This window comes from Brachionichthys hirsutus, chromosome 3, assembly GCF_040956055.1.
Source record: "Brachionichthys hirsutus isolate HB-005 chromosome 3, CSIRO-AGI_Bhir_v1, whole genome shotgun sequence".
Lineage (NCBI taxonomy): Eukaryota > Metazoa > Chordata > Actinopteri > Lophiiformes > Brachionichthyidae > Brachionichthys > Brachionichthys hirsutus.
Genome location: NC_090899.1, coordinates 7,616,763 through 7,640,851, shown reverse-complemented (window position 1 = coordinate 7,640,851; position 24,089 = coordinate 7,616,763). Strand labels below are relative to the sequence as shown.

The following is a 24,089-nucleotide window of genomic DNA, read 5'->3' as shown; positions in this document are numbered from 1 at the left end:
CCATATCCCCACTCACTTTGTAATTCTCCTTGACAGTAAATCAATTCTCAAGCTTGGCCCCTTGGACTCCTCCAACCCTAGGTCCTCCTCTCTCCACATTCCTGCACACATGAATCACTCCAAGTCCTGGCTTCTAGAAGGCATTTCCTGCCCAGCCCTCTCTCTCTCTTTCTCTCTGTCTGACTCCGCTGCTGAAAGCTGGGCAGGAATCCGTTGAGCTTTGATTTGAACCCAGAGGGAGCGAGGGAGGAGAGCACGGCTTAACACAGAGTCCTGGATCTGGGACTGCTCCGAGAGAAAGACATAGAGACTCGGGGTGTGTCAGGAGACGCCTGCACACCCAAGCAGGGATTTAGTGTTTTATCCTTCAAATTGTTATACGAGCAGCGAACCATATTCCAATGGCAATATCGCTCCTGGGGCATAAATCTGCCCTAAGGGCGCATCCTCGGTGAGGATTTAAGGATACATTCTCTCTAAGACAGATGTTCATTATTATTTCAGTTCAGTTCAGATAACATTGAACATGGAGCATCATCACAGACAGCAGAGTGTTTCCTTAACTCACTGTGAGGACTTTATGACTCAAAGTGGAAGTGGATAGAAGCATTCAAACATTTCAAGACAAAAATATACACAATGGGAACGCGAGGTGGCTCCTTAAAGGTGTGCACCTGTTCAACCTTTACTCTACAAATCATCTTTGATGCTAAATCCACTGTTTATTTACATACAACTTTATGTAAATTGAGCAAACTGAAGACAATCAAAGCAGCTCCAAAAAAGAACGGTCCAAAATATCTTCATAATATATACACAGAGTGAAACAGTTATTTTACAGAGATCACTACATAAAGTCTTAGTGTGTCGGATAAGCTCAGCTGCGCTACTGTGCAGTGTGTGTGTGCGTGTATGTGTGTGTGTTTCTAAACTGCAGAAATGTGGATGTTGTAGAGACTTGTTTATCTGTGAATGTTGCGAGTGTGTGATCTCATTGTATCCCCCTTTCATATCATGGCTCTTATCACCAGTCTCCCTTTGACCTGGTGAAGATAGGTGCTCTGCTCTGACTCCAGGCTCTGATTGGTCAAGGCTTCATCCTCGCTATCAGCCGGCTCCTCTTTAACCTTGATGACCCTGTAGTGAGCATCAGTCAGCTCACTGATCGAGCCGCCGTTGTTGTGACTGCTCAACGTGTGCTTCCGGATGACTCCTCCAGGGGGCAGCCGGTCCTCCTGCATCTCAGTCTGCTCTCTGTGCTGCTGCTGCTCCTCCTGCTCCTCCTCAGATTCCTGCAGGTGTGCACTGGGCTGACGTAACTGTTCAATGGACTTAGACAGCAGCTGCAAACACATTGTCATCGCATTAATGATCATGCCCTGCAGCCAGTGATCTTTAACAATTAAACCTTTTAAGAGAGTGAAGCAAAATAAAACGTGTATATGTGGTTTCTAACGGACAATAACAATAAAGCAAAAACACCCAGAGCTGTGATTTGTTTCACGACCCATATAATTCATCAAATTCCTGCTTGCAGCTATATAAATACAATAATTCACAATTGTGTCATATCTATACTAACTTAACACCATTTTCAGACTGTTAAATTGGTAAATCATAACTTTACACTGCCAAAAACCTCAGTAATCTCGAAATTGAAGGAAAATTGTTCCAGTTAACAGTGTGAAGTACAATTAGAGCCACAAAAGCCACATTTCGTATTTGCTTTTTTTTATGTCGATGAATCAGGTCTGACACTGTATTTTTGCCAACTGACTTGTGGAACAAAACACAGAGCCTCTTAGGCTTGGAAAACAAGCTTAAATAGATATTGCAGGATGCCGGTGCATTAAATGCCATATTTGTACTGTCAACTGGGAGCATTTATACCCACTTAAAACTAAGGTGTAACTTAAATCATATGAAAATGTCAAATAAACCGATTTCTGACAAGTGGGTTTGGTAAACCACATTTTTACGAGGTTTAGCGGTAGAATCAAATTTGTCATTGTTCCTTTATATGCAAGTTAATAAAATTCAATAATAGTAGCTGTCCTGCATAAGTGTCAGTATCAGTAACTTTACATTTCTAAAATACAGTTAGGAATGCAGAAAGTCTTGCCGTCAGTAAATCAAGCATTTTCAGCTGTAAACTTTGTCAGTTTCTGCAAACAGGGCCCTAACAAAGGCATGATAATGAATAGGCTCCCTAAAGAAGGTATAAACAGCGTGCATGGTACTACTGGATAGAAATCAATCCACTCCAGAGGCATCAATTCATGTGCCTGCGATATGATACTTACTGCCGAGATGATGCACACACATATTTTCACCAAATCTATTCTTGGTTGATCTTACGTTCCCTAAAAATGCATTAATTAAAAAAAAAAAAGAGAATCAATTCTAAATGCAGATCAACAGATTCATCTGGAGCATTCAGTAGAAAGAGGTTGAACAGCTGCAAAAAATAGATCTTCAAGGGGGTAAATGCACAAAATAGTTGTCAATTCCTTCTTAGGGTAATTACAGGCATGTGAGTTCAAAGTCAGGCTGAAAAAGTAAAAAAAAAATGATGCCCTGATTTGAGCACTAAGCCACAAGAGGGCTCCAAGAGCAGGGCAGAAAGGCTTGCATCAGCTGGTAATCAACAACTATACATGTCTACAGAATGTAGGCCTTTAAATAAATAAATAAATAAAATGTAAAGATCCCCTCAGCTATAAGAATTAGCCTCCTTACCCTGGAATTAGCAAGCACTGTTCATACCTCCTAAAATCCCTAAGCTCCTGTGGACTCCCATTAGCACCCCCTGCTGTTGCGGGCACTTTAGGACATTTAAAAACAGGCGTACTCAAGCCTCCGCTGGTAAATTAATTAGGGCAATGTTTCAGCGATCCCTCTCGATAAACACTGAGGGCTCATCCCCGATTAGAGAACATTTTTAACCTGCACTTAAAGAGGCTTTACTTGCGATCTCATAGGCCTGAGTGATCTGAGTAGGGCGGGTTCACATGTTTCCAGACATGGTCTAACAATTTGTCCGAAGCTCTTTTCTAACTAACTTTGCAGAGTTATTTTATTAATAATAACAATGATTGCATTAAGTATTATTCCTGAATAACTCAACTCCTCTGCAGAGAGACTTGTTAGTTGTTAATTCTAACAGGAACTCTGTTATGACTACAGCTGGACATCCACACTGTACAACTTAATAAGGGCCTATGGTGCTTTGTGCTTTTTTTATTACTTTTAGTCCTATTCATTAACATGCTCTAGAGTTGCTCTATGGTTCCCATGGCTCTTTCAGGCCCAGCAATGGGACACATCAATATGTGAGCACACACAATGCGGCCTTTCACAGTGTCTGCCACCTCACACACGTCGCTCACCAGAATAATTACACTCTGTGTATAGCAAGGTCACCTCGGCCAGCTAACAGAAACACAAATATTGCCACAGAGGAACAAAATGTATTCTGGGCACTCTTTCCTTCATTTGAACTTAGCTGAATTGAATTTCACAGAGTTAGCATGTGAACAGCAACTGATGCCTTAAGCTACGATAACAGAATTAGTGCTGGGGAAGCAGTTTTTTTTTTTTTTTCGCCCCAATCTGAAGTCCAGCAAAAGTTTTTTTTGCTTTGCGGAAATTATCCAGGAAAAAGAGACAACAGCTCAGGTCTGTTAACTAAAGGTAGATGAAGAAAATATAAGATGCTTATATATAATATAAGATATAAGCAGGTCAGCATTTGTGTGCCTAAAATTATGAAATGAGGCAGAAATAAAACAAGATCTTGTGAGGCCTGAAAAGGAATACAGAATGCTGGGGAAAGCAATCTGAGAATCAAAATCAGTCCCCATTGTTGATGAATGAAATAATACCTTATTTATATGGACCTGCTGCTGGTACTGCTTCTGTTTCTCCAGGAAATGCTGGTGTTGCTGCTGGATGACAATCTGTGCCAATGTGTTCTGGGGTAGTGGTGCAGACTGGGTCCTGTTCAAGGGCCGGTGTTTTGGGAGTTTAGGCCGACTGCTGGGGGGCCGATCTTTCATGGCCAGAGGGGACTGTGGGTGAGATGGAGCCGAGCCTTGGCCTTGATAAAGGACAAGGTAAGGAAGTTTAAATTGCATTTATTTAATGAAAAATAAAATGCATTTATAGTGTGTTAGTCTATCGTGTAAGGCACAAAGATAATGTAATGCTGAACATCAAGTTACCGGAGGAGAGCATTTTCTGCTTTCTCATCTGCTCCTTCTGGAGGAGGTGCTGGAGAAGGGCCTGATGACTGGGGCTCACTTTAGTCTCAAGGCCTGTCTGAAGGGGCACGGGGCCCAGCAGGTGCCCAGGCAATCCATGCTTGATTTCTGTTGATCTGTCCTTATACCCAATGGCAGCCTGAGCGAACAGACAGAGATGATATGAAGAAGTCATTCATAACAATTTGTCAGAAAACGTAATGGTCCCTTTCAACGACCCAATTCCTAAATATGAAATGCTTTTTTTTTGCAAATGAAATTGGTTCTTGCACTGTAGTTAGAAATATATTAGGTGATGCCGAAATCATAATCCATCAATGGTTAGAATTCATTGCTGAGAAAAGGCTCTGTGGAATGTGCCATGAAGCTAAAAGATGATAGATCATGTGCTGTGTTATCAAGAGTAGCACATTAGTGGACGCTGCCTTTTTAAGGCTGTGATAAATGAGGTAATAGGGGACGATAAGAGCATGCCTGACACAAGACACTGAAGAACAATATTTATCTAAGGGATATAAAATCATTCAAGGCCACAGGTCGGCGACCCCTGGGTTTACTTGGATCCCAGGAAGCCAGCCATAAAACCAAACCACTAACCGGTAAATTGATTAACTGGTTATGATTTTATTTCATGTAAAACACAAATTTAATAAGAATATAAAACTGTACTCACGCTGATGGGTGAGGATGCAGTTGAAAGCCCAAAGGAGATGTTGGGCAAGGAGGGAGATGTGTACAAGTTCAACATGGACACAGAGCCCTCAGGTCGGAATAATCTCGGCTGTGAGGGCCATCTCTACATCAAACACATGGGATGGAGAAACAGAGTGATTTAGGAGGGGCTGACAGATTTAGGAATCCCACTATGGACAATTTCAAAAGGCAACACGAGCAGCGGCATAAATGTTAATGCACTATGACGAACAGCAGCCCTCCTTGCTGCAGACAGAAAGGTATGACTTTTTGCTAAGCATGATATAAAAAAGAGTGGCGAGCAGAGGTTTCCTGGAGTGTCACTGAATGGCACTGGCGAGGATAATGTGCTTTTACAAACCACTGAAAACCTCTAAATCTACTGCCCCACCCTCCGTTTTTCATTCTTAGATCAGCCAGCTGCCTGCCCTTACTCCCCGGGCCCCACCCTCGGGCTCCTCCCTCAGAGAACATCAGCACTGGGGCATACTTCCTGTACCCAGCAGAGAAGCAGAACAGCATGTGGTTTAGAACAGCCATGTTTATCCTTCCAACCCACACCAGTACTCAGTGACCTGTATGTGGATATCCGGCCCATATCTGACCCGAGGGACCCGTTCCCTCTGAAAAAGGATACCTAATGTAACGGTGCAAAAACATGCCTTGCTTTTGCTGCAGGCATGAGGTCTACAGGCACCCCCAGAGTCCACCAGTGACTTTCATGAGAGCCTCAGCTTGGGCTGATACAATAGCAATCCTGTGTGTTTATGTTATTTGCATGTGGACGTCTTTGACTACCAGTGCCTGTGATATCAATAAAAATCAGTTTGTCTGTCTCCGTAAGCGCCAACCTCCAGTCTGCTGTCAGTGCATCTCTGCCTTCTCTGAGAAGCTGGACATCCACAGTAGATTTAATAGTGACGGTTAAAGAAAGCACAGCTGTTTGGTTAAGATTGTGCAGAGATGTGTCATATCTGCCACCATTTATAATGGTCTGCTTTGTGAGCTTGGTCCAAGGGGAGCTCTGGTCAGCCATGACTCTATTGGGAACCGCCTCAGAACGCATTGCAACAGGCGTGCCGCCAGCTCAGTGACAGAAATACAGTGACAAGCCAAAAGCAATATCCAAGTCAAACTATTAAGGGTTTGGTTTTTTTCTTCTTGTTTTACAAAATATAAAAATGGATTGTTAAGAATAAAAATGTTGGTGAGTAATGTTTGAGCATTGAATTTCAATACTGATAGAGGCCATTTATTTTCCTGCATGATGTATCATCTTTGCACAAGCAAACCAGGGGTAATGAGACTTGTGGGTCAAGTTGTGCCTCTTAAACATCAGTGTGGGGAGATATTTTCACTGAAGTAGAACAGACAGAAGACAAATGGCTGCTTTTATTGGTAGCAGCAGTAGGGCAGACAGGCATTTGGTGCCCTGACTGATTTTTGTGCAGAATAATGAGTCTTTTTTTCTTTCATTTTTTGACAAATCAATAGCAGGGCTGATTATTTATAAACATACCTCCGTTTTGGTGGTAGTAGGCAGAGAAGAGGGACCATTTTCAGCACCTAAGGCACTGGAGGCCCCTATTGGGGAGCTGGGGCCAGAGCCAGGGGCACTGTTAGTGGGCGTAGAGTCTACAAAACATCAAGGAGTTAGAAACAGTATGCATGCTCGCACTTTGCACACAACACATATACACAGAGGTTTGGCGATACAGCTGCAGGCTCTCAACAGTTGATTGTGTGTGGGCCTGGCTGCACTGCAAAACAGCTAATTATTATGCAGCTCTAATAATAACGCCCAAATATAGGCAAATACTGATTTCAGAAAACATTAAATAAAAAGATATAATTATAATATAAAGAAAATACATAATTTTTGACAAAAAGGCAAGTCAAAATGCAGCCAGCAGTTTTACATACCCATCAGCTCCAGCGCTCTCTTCTTGTATGGAGTCATGACGTTCCCATCTCTTCTCTTGAGCATCGGGCTGCTCCTCCTTTCTGCTACCTTCTGCTTCAGTCTGGATCGTACCTTCAGGTTGGGCTCAGACGCTAGAAAACATGAAGAACATGTTTTTTCTCTCTCTTTTCTCTCTTAAGTTATGGAGTGAACATTACAAAATACAACAGTAACATCATATAAAATAGGTGAAAACCAAAGCAGAAATAAAGAGACTCTAAATCTTTTTTTTTTTTTTTTTTAAATAAGCAATGTTGTCACACTTCCAACATGTAACAATTTCAGCTTCAGTGAAATTCAGAGCGGGTTTCGAATAAATTAAGTGAGTCGGGATCGGGCCCATTTCCACCTCATATGGACTAAATTATGTTGAGCAACACACAGGCCCTAAGTGAAATAGTCCGCTACCTGCCGCCCTGGTGACCACAGTCTGATACAGTAGCAGCAGTTAAACTAACACAAAAACATGGCAGATGTTTCAGGCTCTCCCAACGCCCCCTCCTCCTAATGCGAAACAGAGATACCCAAATACACAGTCCAAACGCACTCTCACACACGGCTTGGCCTGAACGGATCCCGGCTTAAAAATCCAGGCCACCAGTGTTGATGGAAATGCTACGAGATTTTCCTTCACAATAGAGAAATTGCATTCAAATGTTTAAATTGTCATTAATGATAGATTTAAGGATATTTAATAAAAACCTCCTTTTTTAATATTGATTTACTGAGAATGGATACTCTCTTATATAATTCGAAATTATTTATTTTATTTTATTATTATTATACAACAATAAACTGAGGTTAATGGACATATAAGATAAGATGCACAACTGAAAGTTCCATATGTTCTTAATTTTCCTTTTCCTAGTTATATATATCACACATGGTGTGTATATTGTAGATGAGGCTTAAATGAAATGTGTTACACACCAATTAGTCTTGCAAAATTAAACATCAAACAATCATGCAAAAACAGAGACAGCATTAAAATAAACATCAATGAGAATATAGTGTCTGAGTGACGAGTGGGTGAGTGATGAAGGTTAGTTACATGTACAGCCCTGCTACTAATAAAAGAACGACAACGAAATAGTAAAAAAATATATACTGTATATATAAAAATAAATAAGGTGCAGGCATTTAAATGATTTTGAATAACGTAGGAATCAGTTACGTGGTGTAAATAAATGCTTTTCTGTCTGACTGTTGGGTCCTGCTTGAGTTTTGTCACAGTGATAGCTACTCAGTAGGTCATCGTGTCTCATTCTCATCAACCCTTAGGACAAAGAATCTCACCGTTAATGTTACACTCTCAAATAACCAGACAGAATAGATGCTGTGGTCTTTTGAATGAACGACAGTTTGTCTATGAGACAACCCAATTTCAATTATTTAGTTCAGCTCGATCTTTAAATAGGTCCTTTGCGATGTGTACAACAGACAGCTATACATATTGAAGCGGGTTGTGACGTAGGCGCGCTTCAGCGAGGAGGCGAGAGGAGGCATGGTGATGGGGGCACAGCTCGGAGAGCAGGCCAGATGATGCTATTTCTGGCTTTTGTCAAAAGCAGCAAAACCCTCTTCTATAATACGAGGCGCAGACCTCTAATCCTGCGGGTGCGAGGTAGAATGAAAGAGTGAGAGCGGAAGAAAGGAGGCAGGAGAGATAAATGGAGAGAAAACGCTGTTGGGAGTCGTATGAATCTGCTTCACGCCCTGCTGCCTTGATTGCTTTCTATTTTTACACACTGCTGCCGCCAAGCTACGCATCCCAATTGGTCGCCACAGGAACACCAGACAGCATCATGGGAACAAACACTTTCTCGCTGGTCTCCATGGAAAAGAATGCTCTGGTGCGCAGTGCAACAGGCAGCAAGGAAGGCAGCGGCAAAGCACATACACCAAACACCTGGGCCACCTCTGCTGCTGCTTCTCAGTTAATGAAAACATGCAGCAATGGCTGCACTATAGTCATAAATCAATCGCCTTATTGCCTCTGAAGGTGCTGCAGGGCTAGCGGCTTTGCAAGTCAATGCGTTATGCTATCTTTACTCAATCTGAATTTTAACACCACTGCTGTCAATGCGAGTGCCCGTGTCCATTACAGCTCGGATTTGGACAGATGGCTGTGTGGAAAACTTGTGTGTGTTCGAAAAAAAAAAAGATTCATACTGCGTTCTGGTTTAAACTGACTGGTGAATCACTCAAATGATTTAATGCTTATTGGGGGCTGCACATTGAAAAAAAAACCTCAACATCTAGCAATTACAGACAGATAGATCGATAGATCAAGTTAAATCTCTTCATTCATGTTTCTGATATTGTATTGTATGCTTCCCCACAGAAGTTATTTGCTCTGAGCTTTTTTAAATTTACCTTTGCAGAATTATTTTGAGAATGTTTCCTGCACCTGCTGCATGCACACATTTGATAACTGGGTCAAGACCAGAGCGGTTGCTGCACTCCTTACTGCTAAGCTGCAACTATTCTTGTCACAGACTATCGCGTCCCATCTATTCTAGTCCCTGCAAGTGAAACAAAGAGGATGAATCCCAAGTAAACAAGTTAATCACATGAACTTCTTAAAATGACTGAATAAAATAAAGCCAAGGGCATTGCATCCGGTCTGTGGCACAGACTGTTTACTTCACGGGATATTTAGAGAACAAGAGGACTTGTTGATTCTTCTGTTCAAGTAGATAATAAATTAGTAGAATCATGACGCTTATTTGAATCCAATTTAAAGAAAATGTATTTATTTATTTCTGTCAATCACCAACCTACCACGCACTATATATTTTACATCCACATCATGGGCCTCATTGTGGTCATCAGCCCCCTGGCCAAGTGAAGCAGTAGGGAGCCCGACATGGAGTCCTTGAGTCATCTCCACTTTGTTTTGAGAAAGCTATCTTTGCTTAAACAAACAGCCCTGTCGAGGTTCATCCAAGCCTGCACCTCTTAACCCGGCAAAACCTGCCAATCAGCTATCAGTGACAACCGGTGGCTCAAGGAACAACACTACCTTTGTGTGTTCCCCTCCGGTGCCACGGACTGAGAGGACTTAAATGTAGACAGACAGGAAGTGGGGGAGGAATGACCGACAGGAAATGACCACATATAGATTCGGGAATCCAAAGAGCATGAAAGAGTTTGATCAATAGTCAGGCACAGAAATGGGTGCATGATTCAGTTGTGAATTCAAAAGTGTTGTGTTTAAAACAGCAGATCCTGAAAGTCTATTCATCCACTCATTTGTTTGTAACAAACCTTTTGAGTCTACAATACAAAGTAAACAATAGTACCACAAATGTGATTTTAAACCGGCTTTGACCGGTTATTACATGTTTGAGGCAACTAGTTATCATAAAGGCATGAATCAGAGATGTAAATATATATAGAAGATGTATTACATAGTTCTGCAGATGATATGAATCAAAGAGTAAACAGGAAATAAAAGCTGATAAAGCATTCATTTACCTTTATTTACTGCTGTGACTGTAATGTACCATATATTATTCATTCGCCTGATCTTGAAATTGTGTATACACACAACCTGACAGGCCTGTAGTTAAACAACTCAAGAAGTATAATTGCTTTCCAATGTAAGTAAAAGAGACACAGTGGGGAAAAGAGCATAATGTAATTTGGTGACCTCATTGCAGAATTATGAAGTTTTCAGCTCTGCGAGCACATTTTCTCGTGCAAACCAAGAGTCAGGAATAATTTGTATTTACACAGCCATCCCCAAAGGGTTCCTTGAACTTTAAACCAACAAACCTGAGCTGCTTTTTGGTGGGAACCTGTATCTTTTCAAAATAGGTTCTAAAGCCAATAACTCGGGAGAAATTAATGTGCTCTAATTCTCCCATTTACTACTTAACAGTTCAAAGAGGCTTTGGAATGGGTTTATTATTGTAGTGTAGGAACAAACGGGGTTTGTTCTTTAAAATGGCAAGGTCATTTCATTGCAAATAACAGCAATTACCCTAACGTTTAAACTTGTGAAGTGAAAGTTTAAAGTTAAGATGTGTTCAGGTGTTGTTATTTAAGTTTAATCCCGATAGGAACGAGGAAGATTTTTGTTGCTTTCCTGGGCGTGTGTCACCTCTTATGAATGTTTTCTCTTGAGTCCTGGAAGGACAAACGGTAGTGATGGCAGTGCTGGGTTCATAATGAGCCTCACTAATGTAATTAGGAGTTCCTCAGCAACCTGATGAAGTACTGAGTACGCCAACCTCCTGACCGACAGGGGTTCTACAAGACATTTGATTTATTAACAAACCAAAGATGTAAAAGTACATTTACTCGTAGAAGTCAGCATCTAAACGCTACCGCTGACATCTTGTATTCTGCAGATTTGTCTATATTTGCATTTTTGTGTCTGTACTGTCAGAGTGTATGCAAACGAACGAACCTGTCTTCCTCAAGGGAAAGTCGTCCTTGCTCTCTATGGGTGATGGCAGCATATACTGACAGGTGAGTGATGAGCCATCCAGAGGGGGAGAACTTTGGTCCAGTGACGTGTGGTGAGAGGATCTGATAAAGAGAAGTCAATGCAGCGGCACAGATTATGCTTCTATTGGATTTGAATACAATCTGCATTTACTGTATATCTGATGCCTCTGTGTGATACAACAGGAAATACATACGTGTACCACAGTTTCTGGTGGTGGATTAAAGACTGATGGACCCCATTGCTGAAAGGCTCCTTGGCTGTTTTGCTTAACAGAAACTCTTGGAGTTTCTGCTTTACCTCAGTACTGGCCACTGCACCTGTGAGACCAAAAGACGGAACCAAAGGGATTGAGGTTACCCTAGGGCTATGACTCATAGCCACAGTATTGCCTGTTCCTTCATCTTACTTTAGCTTGCAGCTTTTCTAACTTGTTTTGTCACATATGAATTACTGGCTGATTTTAAATTTTCCTTCAGAGTGAGTTTTTATCTTCCAGAGCAGCCAAAACTAGTGTAGGAAGATCTCCCCCTAGTGGTCCAACATCACTACACTGTATGTATAACTACATATATATATATACAGTGTGTGTGTGTGTGTGTGTGTGTGTGTGTGTGTGTGTGTGTGTGTGTGTGTGTGCGTGTATAAAATGTTGTTTTTTTCAAGCTGTCAATGTGATACTGCAGAGGGATGTTCTTTCCCATTGGAGGGTTACAGGGTACAGTTTCAAGTTACCCAACCTGACAAGCCATAAATCTAGACTATTATTAGATAGAAGAAAAAAAGAGAAATGAAATATTATATCCAAAGTTATTTCCACTGTGCTATTCAAATACATTTTCTCTTGTATTCTAAAAGCGTAACTGTCGCTGCCTTTTTTGTCATCGTTTGCTTGTAATAGTTAGATTGTATGCACTAAACATAATATTGTTGTTTGCTTCCCTTTATCAAATAATGATTGTGACTTTACTTTTGTAATTTCCCTTGTTTCCAGCCATCTTCAAGATCAAATAATGTGCCTCGAATAGCAAAGATAATGCAATGCGTGTCATCTATTACAACCCTTCCTGATTCCAAAATAAAATACATGAATTGTCAACCTGGCAAAAATACTATCTCTGCTGCCTTTTTTATACAATATATAATTGTATAACTAAAGTAATAACTAAAAATCCACAACAATGCACGTGACTTTACAGCAAGAAAGACAGAAAGTAATAGTCACTCTGTTGTTGTGCTTGAATTTTCCTTAATTTATTCTATATTATCATTATGGGATTTTTGTATTCTCTCGGCTGTATTTTTCTGGAACTTTTAAACCGGACTTATTTCCCTGTAAAATGAATATCCAATGAATATACATTAAAATAATGCTATTTTAATGTAATTTCTAAAAAAAAAAAAACAAGAGATTGAATATGGTGAGGGTTATGGTCGTGGGGTGCCTTCTCTCCTTTGCCGGAGGCCCTCTAAGTGACTAATTCCACCCCTGATGGTAAGGAGATGGTAATGACGGTGGTGCCGAGCTCTTACTCTCTCTGGAGCGCTCCTTCCCCCTGAGGATCAGGCTGGAAGCATGCTGCTCTCGTCGATGCCTCTCCTGCTCCTTCTCCTGCTGGTTCTGCTGCTGCTGCTGCTGCTGTTCCAGACGACGCTCCTTCTCTGCGAGCTCCTGCTGCTGTTTCATTGCCTGGAGCTCTTGCTGGAGCTGAGAAACAGACAGGCTTCAAGTCAGCACATATGAGCAAACTGTTAAATCTATTTTTAAAAACCCTGTCTTTATGAAGGTTCCATTTTGCTGTGATGGACTTTTCCGTGTTCGTCCATAAAAACAAACTTATGCTGGTCTTTAATAGCTCAAGATGCTGCTGCGCTGAGTTGTCTTTTCTTTCCTGCTTTATGCCATGCTATGTTGTAGCTCTTCTGCTGCACTTTGCAGCATTTTGAGCTGTATACTGTAGTGCTGGACTGTGTCACTGCGTATAAAGCTAACCTTGAGGTGCTCCTGGAGCTGAGCTTGGTGCTGACGGGTCAACTTCTCATGCTGCTTTTGGAACTCGCTGATTAGTAACTGTTTCTGGATCTGTTGCTGCTTCTGGATTAGGAGGAGCTCCTGCTGCAGCTGCCTCTCCCACATCCCTGGGTCCGATCCTGGCCCCAGCATCCTCAGATCAGTGCGGAGGTCCAACGGAGACAAGGGGTCCACAGTCAATGGCACGTCTGGCTTAATGTCCACTGAGGTCCACAGAGAGGAAAGAAGAAAAAAATAATAAAAAAGATTTGCCATTTCCTTTAATTGCATTTTGCTTACTGGTATATAAATCAAATCTTGTAAAATATATGCTGTATAATGTTGCAGGACAACACATGTTATTAAAGGGAGGAGTAGAAACCTCCAGTTCTATAATAGTATAGAATTGTTAGAATAGTAATAGTAGTTTCTATAAACAAACTTAACTTCACGGAGGAGCCGCATAACAGACTCAATGGCGTTTAGCGCAAAATGTCAAATAGGTATTTAAAGCAATTGAATAAATCTTCTCACTGTTTGTCTTCCTGTCTCTGTAAAACCTGATTATTAAGTTTATCGACAGCGCTTTGAGAAAACCAATTACAGAATGTCTTAGATCATTTCAATGTGTTAATCAGAAAATGTCCAAATGCAAAAACATTAATACTACCGGTACTCATTCCATAAACTGAATTTCAGTTAACTTAAGTACAACACCTAGAAACAAACAGCAGTACACTCCTACCCATCCAGAGTCACTGGTTCATCTTTACCGCTTGTGTTTGAACTGCAGGAGGAAGCCAATGCATTTTTATTTCTATATTAAATATATATATATGTATGTACTTAATTAAATCTTTTTTTAATCTAATCAAAATAGACATAGAATATTGAAAATATATTAATCAATAGAACAATTGGGAACTATAGTAACAAAGCACTGAGTTCAGCCAATAACTCATTTAGGAGCAGATGTAATTAGTGTAAACAAGTATCTCCTTAAGTTGTTTGAATTCACATCTTCTATTAAGATATGCTGATTTAATAAACGGCTTTAGTTTAGAGTGTATTAGAACATCAGGCAAATCACTTAAACAAATGTTGCCTTCAGTCTTTTATTTGGTGATCAGCCTTGGACCCCCATGTGTTTCAGAATTCATGTTCCTGTGATCTCTCCATCTCTGTTCTTGAATTCAACAAAAGGTGCATCAGGAAGAGCTACTTTTATCTTTGACAACTACCTTCATTATAATTGCCAGATAAAATGTGAGAGGGCACCACATTTGTCTCTAAGCTCTATATATAGGTTGTTCCACTGAGAATAAGAAGACAAGGAACAGGGCTGCGTCAGCTCTCTGTTCTATAGAGGACGATCACTGTTTTGTGCAGTAATTTTCTGTTTCTGTTCTCATTTCGGAATTTAGTTGAATCTTTGCTACAATATGAAAATATTTTTCCCGCAGCAATTGTTTCCCTTCAAGGACCAATTTAAGATACAGCATTTAAGCCCATATTTGAGTAATGACCAAATGTAAAATAATAACAAATAAAATACATGTTTTTCATTCTGCTCAAGTTGTGCCACTCAAGGACATTTACACATTGACCAGGTGTTGTAATGTCTCTTTAGAGACCAGTGAAAAATCAAACCAAATTATTATCATTCAGTTACATTTGATGGAACAAATACCTGCAACTTTGCTGCATGACCAGCACAGCATAAGACTGACGATCTAATTGATATGTTCAAATAACCTTGTATTTGTCCTGCTATGCATTTATCCTAATTAACTAAAGTAATATAGCAATAAAAAACACTTTAAACCTTCCAAGAGGACGAGTGTTAGATTCCAGTAGCAATCAATTAGGGTCACTGCTCAGTGATGCTGTGAAGCTCACTGGTGCCCATTTTATATGTCCTGTAGTCTGTTTTTTTTTTATTACCACCATTCCATGTGTATGCGGCGGTAATGATTATAAATAGAAACATAAAAGCAAGTGCCGCAATCCTGGTCTGTGACAACCCCCACACCCTAGTATCCACCACCCTAACTTGCCGCTGCCATGGCAACGCTGGCAACGTAATTATGTCTCCCCATCCTGCAGATATCGAGTCTCACTGCATGTCATCTTCTGCCTACAGTAGCAATGTGACATGTTGACTATTATACCAGCCTTGCAGCTCTTATATAAGGATGGAGTCCCCAGCAGAGAGAACACAAACAGAAAGCTTTATAAAAGCCTTCAACAGTCACACAGACACACTGTGGAAATTCAGCGATGACCTAAATCATGTTCAATGAGCAAAGACAGGTAATGGGGACTCCCATCCTTTAATCCCTATCTCTGTGTTCTAAAAACAGCTCCAATCAAATGACAGAAGAGGTCAGCAGCTCCACAGGCGCCGGGAACAGGCACCTGTAGAACAGACCCTTTCTTTCCTGACAGAGGATATTAATCATAGCTTGTAAGTACTTGACAAAGGACTCTTTTGTTGCAGGCAAGGTTCCAGGGGCAGCCGTGTAGCTGTGAACCATTGAATAGCTCACCGAGCTAGACAGTCTTAGTGCTAATGGACCTAAATATAGCAACAACAAAAAAAAAACATCTGCTGCCTGGAAGAATTCACCACCGATATATCTAATTAATATCACGTTTCATTCTTTACCCTCACTGTGACTGGCAGTAATGATCTCTACTTTGATCAAAACATCACGCTAAGCTTCCATCACAAAATCAGACAGTGGTTTAACAGGGAAAGGAGAAAGAGGAGCTCTCACATGCAGAGCTGTATAAAATGGCCCAGGATGAAAATGCAACCCATTGCGCTTGTTCTGCTCTTACCCACTGTGTGTCTGCAAGGATAGAATGACAATGTTGAGGGAGCATAGCAAGCCAGCGCTGTTCCTGAAATCTCTGCCTAATTTACATCAACTTCAAAATGCATTCTCTGCTCTGACTGAAACAAAGACAAGTTAAAGTAGAATCAAACCTCTGACAGTTTTTTACAACCACAGAATACACTGGTTTTATATCCATGTATATCAGGTGTATCCATGTCAAATGCACCATATACTGATATATGATGTTTCCGCGCTACAAAAATACTCCTCAGGCAGAGGAGAATACGGAACCACCAGTAACCAGGGCTAAATATAAATTATGTTCTGAGCAGGGGGCTTAATATAGACAATGTGTGAAAGACTGTCACAGTTGTGAGGCCGCCTGCTCAATTTAACGCAGGCGAAAATAAAAGCGCAGTGCCGCATTTATGTAACTTTCGGGTCGCTCTCAAAGAGGAGTGTGCCACTTGTAGTTTGGTGGTCCTATAGTGTCATTGGCATGGCATCATACTTTATCTGGGTAAAAATGAGGTGTCACTTGGTGGAAAGTGCACAGAAGTGCCTCGAGGCAGTGGTAAACAGGAGATTTATGAATGACAGGTCCCAAATTTGTTTTTAGCACAAGTAGGCGGCAAGCACCCTGTCCCATGTCCAAATTCCTCCCTGTGGAGGGCCCGCCAAGGGGGGACAGGGTGACTGATGGCCTGTGGCCACACGCCCATGGCAGTGTCGTACTGCTGGTGTCCCCAAAGTGTTTATTTCTATAACGGATCGGCCTCTCATCCGCCTTGGCGGCGCTTAGATTGATAATCAGTCTTAATTTGAGATGTTGGATGGCTGTCTTTTTTTTTTGCCTCAAGCCACATTTAGCAGGTTTCCCACTGTAAAGAGGGAATATACACGCTTCACAAGTCACGTTACTGTTACCGATGAGGCGACTAAAATACAGACTTTTATAATGAAGAGGAAAATATAAGTATAAGTCACTATTCAGTCTGGTTTGAGTAGCAGTTTAAAAAAGCACCCTGACATTAAAATGTCATCTGTCTTATCTCAGTTGTGCACAAAGTCTCAAACTGGTTATTAGCAGTGTACATCTCAGCCATTAAAGAAAGATAGAGCAGCTATTCTTAACCTTAACAACCTATTATAAATGTAAAGTTCCTTTTTGTTGCCGTCAAAAAACATTGTGCTATTATAATACGTACATGTTATGTTTAGTGATAGTGGATAGCTTGATATTTTATTAACTGTGTCCTGGAGAGTTTAATTATGTACAAACAAAAGATATGTCAATGTACAGATTAAAAAATACTCATTTAAATCCAGCATTGTACTGAAACATGTTTACAAGCCTGCAGTCTTCTTCCTCCCCTTTCTTTGCTGTCACATTGCACAATATCTCAGCACATAAAATGCCATCTGTTCATCAGTGTGCGAGCATGGTTAAACTGGTAGGGCCGTATAGCGTGTCACCGATGAGGTAAACAACAGAGAGAAAGCAGATATAGAGTGCATTCTTTTTTTTTCTTTTTTTCTTTGGTACGTAATGCAAAAGTAAGTGTCTGTGCTGAAATGTTCTTTTTTTATGTTTGCATTTATAAAAAACAACATTGGAATAAAGATATTGCTGATTTATTCAGTCCTATTAATATTACTCTAAAATGTCTCATTATATGTATATACTATGAAAAATATAGTAAATATTTGTAGCTGTAAAATAATTTTCTTCATATTTTATACTTTCAGTGCTTACTCATAAGCACTGAAAGAACCTGCGTTCCACGTGCCTTCCAATGAAACATATCAATATATATCAATATATAAAAATAATTACATCAACATTCATTTATTTGTTTGTTGTTGTTGTTTTGTGTTTTCAGTGATGGTGGATTTAGTTTATCTTTAGTGGAATGTGCTTGGAATGTGCAAAGAAAAACTAAATATTTTATGCTTTTGAAAATAGAGAACAAACAATTGTAAACATCAAAGATTCTGACAGGAATCGCAGCACGAGCTGTGAGTCTGCTAATGATATCGCTCCCCACTATTAACATTACAACAGCCACTTGTGGGAGCGCACGATCAAGACAGACTCTACCATTGCAGCTACGGTTAAAACTATTATCCAAGTCCAGATAAATATGTGATACTTCAGCCTCCCAAGATGACTTTATACAAGACAGAGTAGCGGCTCGTCTGATTCTCATTTTTCTAACCGCTTAATCCGCTATCGGGTCGCGGGCCAAGCTGGAGCCAATCCCAGCAGTCAATGGGCGAGAGGCCTCGTCTGATTCTGTCAAAGTAAAAACATCACAGCCGAGATTCAAGCCTCATAGAGGGCGGGCGGCTCCATCTAAAGAGGATGGAGGCATTTGCAGAGAAATCTTTTCTTTTCTTTACTGCTGAGTGCCCTTTCCGCTGTGGCTCAGGAAAACGACGACGGTGGACTTATACTGATGAGCACACATCATGAGACTGAGGCCATTCTGCTTGTTCTGCAAGAGATTGATGCAACGGGGAGCCACAGAATGGACTTCAGATATACAGTAGGTGGGAATGCTGTTTTCTCAGGTGCTTTTCAATTGCCTGGTTTGCGGCGGCTGTTGCAGGTTGTTTAAACTATTGTTACGCCCAACTGTTTGGGAAAACAATCAGTCGCTTAAGACCAACTTGTATTTCTCTCGGCTGTAGAGCATGTTTTTTATAGTATAAGAATACAGCATGCCATACAATAACATATAATTTAGCTGGATGTATTGGCAACATCAATGTGAAAAACATGAATCAATCTCCTCCTCTTTCTTTGTTTGCTTGCTGAGTGATTTGATGTGTGTATGTGTGTGAACATAGGATGTACTTTACAAGTGGGTGGGCCAGTTGGCCCTGATGCATGCTATGACACACTTGCCACTTGGGCTGAGGGCATCTTGACCCTAATGTGATGCTGTCCACGGATCAACAATGTCATTATGTGTGTAATCCATTAATGACATATCAGTTTTGGCATTGTAGATAATGGCACACTTTGTGTTTACACACTGTTGAATATCGCATGCATTTTGCGAACACTTAAGATAGTCACTGATCTCAATTCCCAGTCTGACAGCATAAATAGAACCAGAGATACAGAAGATGTTGGAGGGCAAAAAAAGCTGATGCTTGGGACTGCAATGTGGTGCTGGATCTCTCATTAAGTGCCTTGTTATTTTCAGCAGCTGGCATGTCTAAAGCAAGAAACAGGTTATTTTTAAGAGTCGGGCTCGTCCTTGCAGCTGAGCCAGAGCTGCGGCTTGCAGGCTATTCACTAACAAAGAGAGCCGAGCTGAACCACCGCAGAACTTTTTGTGAGGGGAGCCAGGAGTCCAGTCATCTCCTGTCATGCCAGCGACACGTAAAACAACATAAACTGAAGTTCTATCCAGGAAGAGGCAAGGTGGAAATCCAGGAAACGGCAGTCGATAATGAGCAAATACAGCTGTCAAAAATGTACATTATTATCTTGTTCTCTGTTGGCTACATTGGAGCAAGATTGTACGATAAATGAAATTCATAATCAATCATTTATAGAGCAATAGCAGATTGGCCATTAGTGGAAAGAATCTCGTAATATTACAGATAATCGACAAGCATAAGGAGGAACTTTTCTACCTGTGTATTTAACTTTTTTTTATTAACAGAAACCATTGTTCCATTAACACTTCACCTTACTATTACTATTGCCTACAGTTTAAAAAATACTTATTCTGATAATGAGCAAACCGATGAGCATTAAAGACACAAATTCTAATCATTTGGATTATTTTGTTTCATGTCTTTGTAGGTGAGCACTTCCAACACACAGAGACAAGCAGAATGAAAATTGGATATGGAGAAGAGGACTTGAAAGGCTCGGTACGGTTATTGTCTGTGAGATTGGGGGGGGGGGGGGGGGTAAGATTTTACATCATATTTAGCATTCATATTGTAGAGCCCATCTGAGGACTGTTATGTCAGAACTTTCATGCTACTGGCACGAATCAGAATAAAAATGTGATTAATTTTGCGCATTACTTGAAATGTAACGGTAGAGAAGGACCATCATGTAAAATGTCAAGATATATTTTTATAAACAATTGCGAATAACCCATCAAGCAGACATAATGATGCCTTCACAAACAATATTTGCAACCATAAATTGATATCCAAGACTGTTAATTCAAAGGTTACCAATGGCATATAATAAGATCACACAAAGTCACACTGGAATAGCATTTTGCATAGACGATGTTTGTCAGAGAACAAATTAAATGGGTAGAATTCTCTATAAATATCTTGTTCCGATCCACTGTTATATTAGGCGCATGCCGAGATGGAATGATAAGGCACAGACGCCTAATCTTAGCAGGCTAATGCCATAAGATGGAAATAACTCACCTAAGAATAGCTGACCCACAGAATAAGCAAGGAGCCTGAATTCAGGCTTGTGGTGTATCTGTTGTTTGTCTCTGCGGCCGCTACTTTAGACAAAACAAGAAAGCCTTGAAGCTCAAATTGTTCACTCTATTGACAGAGATGGAGCGAGTCATCCACTTGTGTTCATCTTAAATGTCCTCACGTTAAGCTGACTGCCTCTGGGTGTTTCAATTCTGCTTGTCTGAATTCACACAAACGGCACTGCTTTGTTTTTGTATTTTTTCGTGTGTGTTTTTTTATGACAGAGTTTTGGACTTGTCTATAAACAGTCAATGTATCTAAAATCAAAAGCATATTTAATAGTTAACGTCACGTGAGTTTCTTCTGTTTTACCTGGCGGCAACGCACAATACATTTTTACAATTGAACTCATTTCAATCAACAGTTTCCTCGTCTGATCTATAGCTGCATGCTGAAAGAAATGGCGTGACTCATCTCGAGACAATACGTTGAATAGATGTTACTCATACCGATGTCAGCCATGTGCCCTTCAATTCACGTCTCTGGTCAAAAATAGAACACTCATTGTACGTGTTAAATGTGAAAAGGGAAACCTTTTAGTTGTCCCATCAGCATTAGTGTCATAGTCCTTCCTGTTCCCTAGAAGGTACTCACTGACATGGCATGTTGTGGAACAGAACTGTCTTTCATGATCACAGTGACTCATTTCATCCAAATAAAGCAAAGTATTTCCTCATCTTAGTCACAAAACAACAGAGTCTACATATGTTAGACATTTAAAACAGCACCGTTGTACTATTTCGGAAGCATTTTTTGGACACAAATCGTGAAGGAAAAATCATGAAGCAGGCTTTACCATCACAGAAGTAAATACCTTGATTCAGGAAGAAGTGTCTGATCCTACCACGCTGCTGTTCTTAGACGCTTTTCAGTTCGAGTTTCACACAGAATGAGAGACCCGGCTGAGCGCAAAGAGTTGAGAGGACGTCAGAGAGGGAGAAAGGAACAGAGCGAATGTGTTTGAGAGAGAGAGAGAGGCAAAGACGAAGAGGGGAGGCAGGGAACAGATTCAGGGATTCAGGAGAATGGAAGGAAAAGAAGGAAAAGGGGGATAGAAACAAAGATTCCTCAAGAGTTGTAGGAGCACAAGGTTGTGTGATCACCTGAGCTGTTCACGTTGTGCATGGTGCGCTGGCCGGGGAAATGCTGGTGTCCAACGTGCCGTTCTGTTGTGGAGAAACTTGACTCGCCCTCGTAAATTGTCTGCAGCATACTCCACTCAGCGCTCAGGTCTCATTGCAGGCTTTGCGTTTCCTGTCACCAACAGCCAGCCCTCAGCCACTCAGGGGAGAGACCACGATAACAGGCAACTCTCTCCCTTCCTCTGCCTCCTCCTCTGATACACCAGCCTCACTGTGTGTAGAGCAACAGCACAAACAGCACACTCTCTCTCTCTCTGCTGAGCTGCTACCTTCACAAAATCCTGGTCAAAATACTAAGTTTTACTGACGAGGACAAGTGCAGCTTTTGTGTTATCTGTCTATCTCTCTATTTCTACCAAATCGAAGGCTGTTTCACCCTCAGAAAAATCTCTGTGCGGCGTAGAAGACAAATGTAAAGCGGACTTGCTCTAAAGCTGTGCACTGAGCACTGAGCACTGAGCACCTCACAGAGGCAGTAATGCAAGCCAGGAAGGGAGCAAGCTTCATTTGCATGTGAATCAACAACTGCATGGCCCACAGGTGTCAGAAATAGAACAATGGCCAGCCCCGGCTAAAAATAGGTCAGGCGAGGCGCAGGGATTGGAGCAGCATTGATGCGTTTAAAAATACCACACCAAACACAGCTGTCTTCTTCAACTCCTGCCAGAAGGCATGTCTCCTGACTCGCTCTCTGCAGATGGAGGCTTGATCCTCAAACCCCCTACTCTTTTTCTCTCTACATATTGTGATTTCTTGAACCAGTCTCTCTCACTCACTCTATTTATGTCTATATTTTGCTCTCTCAGGTACATGGATTGGAATAATCCATTTCCGTCTTTCTGTCCTACAAAAAGCTCATGTGAAGTTTACTTTCGTGCAGCCTGGAAAAGTAGGGACTCCAAATGCATGAAATACTTTTTTGAATTCTCGGCATGTGGTGAAATATCATCCATAATGGATACAAACAACATTTAATAGAAAATAAATTGTGTGTGTGTGTGTTGTGGGGGGGGCAACAACAAGATGTGGAATGTAAAACAACTCCCCCCCCTCCCACACACACAACTTTAGCTTAGTGGGGTTCATTATGTGGGGTGTGTCCAGGGCAGGACTGCTACTCAGGAAGCATGCATTCAGTTAGCCAAGGAAGCTAAGATGCTATAAGGGCATGATCGAATATATGTTATAATGTCTGTGGCAAGAGCACCTTACCACTTACAGATTATACATGCATACAAACATTACTATACACTGTTTTCTTGTTGATATGGTATTATGGAGGATTTTCCTTACTCTTGCCTACACTACTTGCACATGTTAAAAGCTTGAATATTTGATTTTGAGCAGCAACTATTAGATATAAATACCAAACTGGCCACTATCCATAACTGATATAAGTTCAGCCCAAAACAGTCAAGTCAAATGTTCTATCTGACGGCTGATGCAGGGTTGGGTTTATGGCAAAGCAGCCTGTGCCTTTAAATTTTTCATCTTTCTTCATAATTTGACCTGTTCCCCAGCCAGGGGCGTGGAGCCAGCACAGCTATTTTTAGGCTCTGAGCTCTGACGACTTGGCTACAGAGACACAGAGAAAGAGTTTTACAATGTTGTTTCAGCTGGACAAACATTTAACCCCTCAATCCTTTTATCGCAGCACAGCCAAGAAGCCAACAAGGAAATACACACCTTGCAGCTTCACTCCAGACATAAAGCAATCAATCAACGATATTTTGTTGCTTGATTATTCTTGCTATTTCCCCATAATCCCAAAAAGTCGCATTATTAATTGGAATGCAATATGTTCCATTTCTGTTTCCTCCAGATTTGTGACACATTATTGCGAAATAGATTTAAGCAACTGCCTGAATTTAACAAACTAGTTTGGTTTTGAAGTTGGATGAGATGCATTCAAGTCCAAGGTAACGATGCCTCAAGACCTGGAGCTCCATCTGTCACAGTATTCTGCTGAACTAAACACTGGCTTACGTATAATTGATCGAAAGTGGAAGTATGTTACGGATGTAACATGAATGAAAGTCATTATGATAATATAATATTTAAATATGGCATGCAGTACATGAAACCACACCTGTATTTAAGGTTTAAAGATATGCCACCTGTCATCTAAGACGAATGAGGAGTTGCAGGTATATAAACTCTATTACCATTAAAATGTTCACCATGAACCGGTGAATGGGAATTTAAGCATATACAGTCTATGGGAATTCATGCTCTTGTGAACT

General features: G+C 40.9%; 1 protein-coding gene across 1 annotated transcript; it reads right to left on the bottom strand.

The window, feature by feature from the left end:
* Positions 1–851: 851 nt before the first annotated feature.
* Positions 852–21,916, bottom strand: hdac9b (histone deacetylase 9b). The gene is made up of 11 exons (XM_068756685.1): positions 21,808–21,916; positions 13,368–13,609; positions 12,908–13,082; positions 11,571–11,694; positions 11,336–11,457; positions 6,879–7,010; positions 6,475–6,590; positions 4,936–5,058; positions 4,224–4,401; positions 3,885–4,099; positions 852–1,343 (listed from the first exon to the last, which is right to left on the bottom strand). The coding sequence occupies exons 1-11, from the start codon at positions 21,914–21,916 to the stop codon at positions 1,008–1,010; spliced, it is 1,872 nt and encodes a 623-aa protein (XP_068612786.1). The 3' UTR covers positions 852–1,007.
* Between the last annotated feature and the right edge of the window lie 2,173 nt (positions 21,917–24,089).